At 41.8% G+C, this 4490-nt stretch overlaps 1 protein-coding gene across 1 annotated transcript; it reads left to right on the top strand.

Annotated features, from left to right (window-relative positions):
* The first annotated feature begins 283 nt into the window (after nucleotides 1-283).
* Nucleotides 284-4250, top strand: LOC129325499 (P2Y purinoceptor 8-like). The gene has a single exon (XM_054973189.1). The coding sequence runs from the start codon at nucleotides 310-312 to the stop codon at nucleotides 1393-1395; it is 1086 nt and encodes a 361-aa protein (XP_054829164.1). The 5' UTR covers nucleotides 284-309; the 3' UTR covers nucleotides 1396-4250.
* Nucleotides 4251-4490: the final 240 nt, after the last annotated feature.

Genomic DNA, 4490 nt, shown 5'->3' with positions numbered 1-4490 from the left:
CAAATCCCCACATGACCTCTCCCAGCAGTTTCATAGATCAAGATGAGTAGCCATGTTAGTCTGTCTGTAGCAGTAGAAAAGAGCAAGAGCATCTATAAGACTAACAATGTTTGGGGTAGGATTGTAAAAATGCTTGTGAGGTCATGAAACAATTTATCCTCAAATGTAGCTGAATAGTAGACATAACTGAAATGCTTACTGCTATTTTTTATAACTTCTCTCTTGTCTATTTATGTTCATCTTCTAGGTTACAGCCTTAAGCCTCCTGATACAATCCCATGGACTCTAATGAGCTAGTGATTACACACAATGGATAACAACAGTTCCCATTCCCAGCTGGATAATGAAACACTGGCCATGCTTAAGAACCCAGCCATAAGGAATACCCTGCCAGTTTTGTACTCACTGGTGGTTTTAATCAGCATACCCGGAAATGTGTTCTCCCTCTGGGTTTTCTTCTTTCACATCAAGCCCAAAACGCCTTCTGTCATCTTCATGATTAACCTCAGTAGCACAGATCTAGCACTGGCTTGCTGTCTTCCTTTACAAATTGTTTATCATATTGAAGGGAACAATTGGTTGTATAGCAACAACTTGTGTAGTGTTGTCACAGTGATGTTTTACGCAAACATGTATTCCTCAATACTTACAATGACCTGCATCAGCTTGGAGCGTTACTTGGGAGTGGTGCATCCAATGAAGCTAGTCAAATGGAGAAGAAAGAGATATGCATTAGTAGTTTGCTTAGTAATGTGGACTACCCTCCTATTAGCCCTGTCTCCACTAGCACAGACTGACCTGACCTATGAAGTGAAAGAGCTAGATATCAAAACTTGTTTTGATGTCCTCAAATGGAACATGCTTCCTAGTCGACTGGCTTGGGCAGCTTTCCTCTTAACTCTATTTGTTCTCTTCTTCCTGATCCCATTCACAGTGACAGTAGCTTGCTACATTGGCGTTATTCGGAAGCTTGTCCAGACTTCTCACAGATACAGTGACAGGCAGAAGACACGGTCAATCTACTTGGCTATAATTGTTCTCTTGGTTTTCATCACTTGCTTTGCCCCCAGCAACTTCGTCCTGCTTGTCCACATGATCAGCCGTCTCTACCTGAATAAGAGTTTCTACCACATTTACAAACTCACATTGGGGCTCAGCTGCCTCAACAACTGCATAGATCCATTCATTTACTACTTTGCATCCAAAGAGTTTTACCAGAAGTTCATGCAGGTGATAGGCCAGAAAGTTCAGTTGAGTGATAGTACAGAGATCAGGAGGGACAGTGTGTTCTCTGCCAATGGCAGAACAATGTCAGCAAGATCAATGTCAAGTGGGCCCGGGGAAGTGACGAACGTTGTTCAACCATGTTTGCACAGGAATGAAAGTGTTTTTTAATGCCAGTGTTTAAGTGTGAGGAAGTTGCCCTGTTTCCTAAATGGGATAAATCTTTGGAAAATACCAGTATACAGTATAAGTACTTCAAACACTCTGCTTACAAAAAGTGAAACTTGACATTACTGAAAGTATGATAGCCTAGCAAAGGCATTCCAATAATGAGTTCTCTCCCAGTTCTCTATAAAATGGAGTAACAATTACCCCACGAGATGGCTTCATCATACCACCGCTCAATTATGTGGTGTTGGGATGGGTAAACACATGACATCACATACGGCATAGGACAAATTAATACACATTTCCAAGCACTATGGGACAACTCAACAAGGGTGAGGTGACTGGTTTTTGTGGCAGAGAACCCTTGTCTGTTCTTACAGGTAGTTCCACTGTAAGAAACTATATATGAACAAGCATTCACTGATTCACTTAAAATGAAAAATGGAAATGGATTACTTGCCCCCCCCCAGTCAAAATAAAGAGGCAGACACAAGGCTTGGGAAATAAAGGGCCACTTTTTATTTATGGCAACAACATCAACTGCAACAACTGAAACCTGGCAAGGGCCTAACCAGTGGTACAGGTCAAGCCCTGGGGTCACTCCCTTGGACCCCGCCTTGACCTATCTGGGTGAGACCCGCTGCCCCGGATGCGAGCCATCCAACTGCATGGCTGGGATCTGGCTGGCCTGGTGGATGGTTTCCCCCTTAAAGCGCCAAGCACCCCCACCATTGAGCATGAGGGCAGGACTTTTCCAGGGGCTCCCACCACGCAGCCTGCCCTCTCAACTGGCTGCCACCAAGCATGCCAGCCGATCCTAACAGGCCCCCAATATCCCCACCAATGGGGATGTGCCCAGGGTACTCACCATCCCGCTAACATCCCCCCAACTAAATCCTGCCAGTCATAACCTATACAGCACCACCATAGCCAATAGCCACAGCTCCAGCAAGCAGTGCAAGGTAGGAGAAAAATGAGGCGGCAAGTGCGGGAATGGGGGTAGGGCTGCGCTGTTAAGGCGCAAACCCCTGCCCCCTTCCCACGTGGCTCTAGGAGGCCGGGGGAACGCTGCCACTTTTTCTCCGCGGTGGCAAATAAGGCCCCCGGCCTTAAGCCCTTGGCTGCTGGCCAGGTGGGGGCCGGATTCCAGTGTTTCCACTCATAACTGTCAGCTGTATATGTATTACATTTCTTTCAGTTTTGATAAGTTGTGGTGACACTACATAGGAAATATAAATCACTGAGGGTTTTTTAAATAACTGTTGACTAAATTTTATAAAGCATTAATGGAAATAACAACTGGGAGTCAAAGTTAAATACTAGAGAGAAAATGTCAAGAGGCTGCTGAGGTTTTATTTGTACACAGAAACTGTCTATTTTGTACATAAACAGGAGATAAAGATAAAATATAAAACTGTTGAATTTATTGTACCATACAACTTTTTTTAAAAAATCCACTTTAGCTCTTCTGAAACACACTGGAGGTAAACAGTGCAATCCTAAGCAGCGTCAGACCCTTCTAAATCCAGTGAAATCAATAGGCTTTGAAGTGTGTAATGTTATTTGGGATTGCACTGGCAATTTAATGTTTATGGTACTGGATTTAATTTTATGGTACTAGTACAAAATTAGGCCATATTGGATCACAGTACACATTATTTAAAATGAGATATTAAACTTGAGCGTAAATCTTATTCTATTGATGCCTTTGCTTGAGTGAATAAAATGGGAGGTCCCCTCCTCCCAATTTATAATCTTCTGGATAACCTTCTGATTGTTGAGAGAACAAGCAGAACTAGGACTTGGGGAAGTGAAGTGTCCTCTGCAAGAGTGATGTAATAACTAAAATGTCATACTAGGACTGGGATACGGTTTCTGTACTGCTTGGTTAGATGGAGTTTACCTGGAATCTGTGCGTGCCTGTTTGGCCCATTTGCTGGTATGTTTTCATTTTTTAAAAAGCAATTTTTTAGGCTTTCTTAATCCAGAGATATAAGGGAAAATGTGGGGGGAAATGTTTAATTTATCCAGTGAAAACTTTCCTGTTCCTCCTCTTTGTTCTAGCCGATAGGGGAAGTCATGACTGTGACTGACAGGTAACAGAAGCAGGAGGGAATGCATTGCTTTGCTAGTGCTAGGGCTGCTTCTTTTGAGTTTGTGGGATTAGAAGCGGCAATTGTTAACTCTGTGTTTTCTGCTTCTTGGGCATTAACTAGCTACAAAAGTAAGGAATTTGAAGGAACTGTACCTGATGCCTTCTTGTGAATGTCCAAATTATTTCAAAAAACAACTGGAATGTCTCTTTCCCTTAGAAAACAATAAAAGGGCAGTCTTTATCAATCCCTTCCCCAGTTCTATGTGTAAAATTGAGAGCGGCAAGGAAAACAAAATTATATTTATATTTTCAAACTGGGAAATAGTTCTAAATTATAAATCAAAAGAAGCTAGATTAGATGGCATTATCTAGTAGATGGTGGAGAGTGTCCTCAAGTAATTGCTGGTTTATGGCGCTCCCTGATAGTGTTTCATGGCAAAAGACTAACAGTGGTGGGTTGCTGTTGCCTGCCTCTGCAACACAGGTCTTTGTTGGAAGTCTCTCATCCAATGACTAACCAAGGCCAACTCTGATTAGCTTCTAAGATGTTATGAGGTCAGGCTCACCTGGGCTTTCTAGGTCAGGGCCTAGTAGATGGAGAAAGCGTGAAATTAATCTAGTCTTTCAAGTCCCTGACTTTGCAACTTCAAACTGTTTTAAGGGAAAATGGCCTTTCATAAATTTCAGGGTTAGTCCTTGATGTTTATTTGCAACTTATTTTGTATTGCATATTGGCAGTTTTAATCAATGTACAAAATTTAAAAGGCTGTGTATGTGCTTTTTCTTAAGTTGCTTATTTGTGTTAAATATTTTCATGTTCATACTATTAGTTGATTCCATTAAATAATTTTTAAAATTAAAATGTGTCAAATTTTCTCTTTTTTTCGTCTCTCTCTCTCTCTCTCTCTCTCTCTCTCTCTCTTTCTTCTTGGTGTTGAATCCCAAAATCAACATCAATACTTTCTGTGTAAAAGGTGCCAAGGCTGAAACATACTGGAAGCCC

The sequence above is a fragment of the Eublepharis macularius genome, chromosome 3 (assembly GCF_028583425.1).
Source record: "Eublepharis macularius isolate TG4126 chromosome 3, MPM_Emac_v1.0, whole genome shotgun sequence".
Lineage (NCBI taxonomy): Eukaryota > Metazoa > Chordata > Lepidosauria > Squamata > Eublepharidae > Eublepharis > Eublepharis macularius.
Note: the sequence above shows the minus strand (reverse complement) of the source record. Positions and strands in the feature narration are given on the sequence as shown.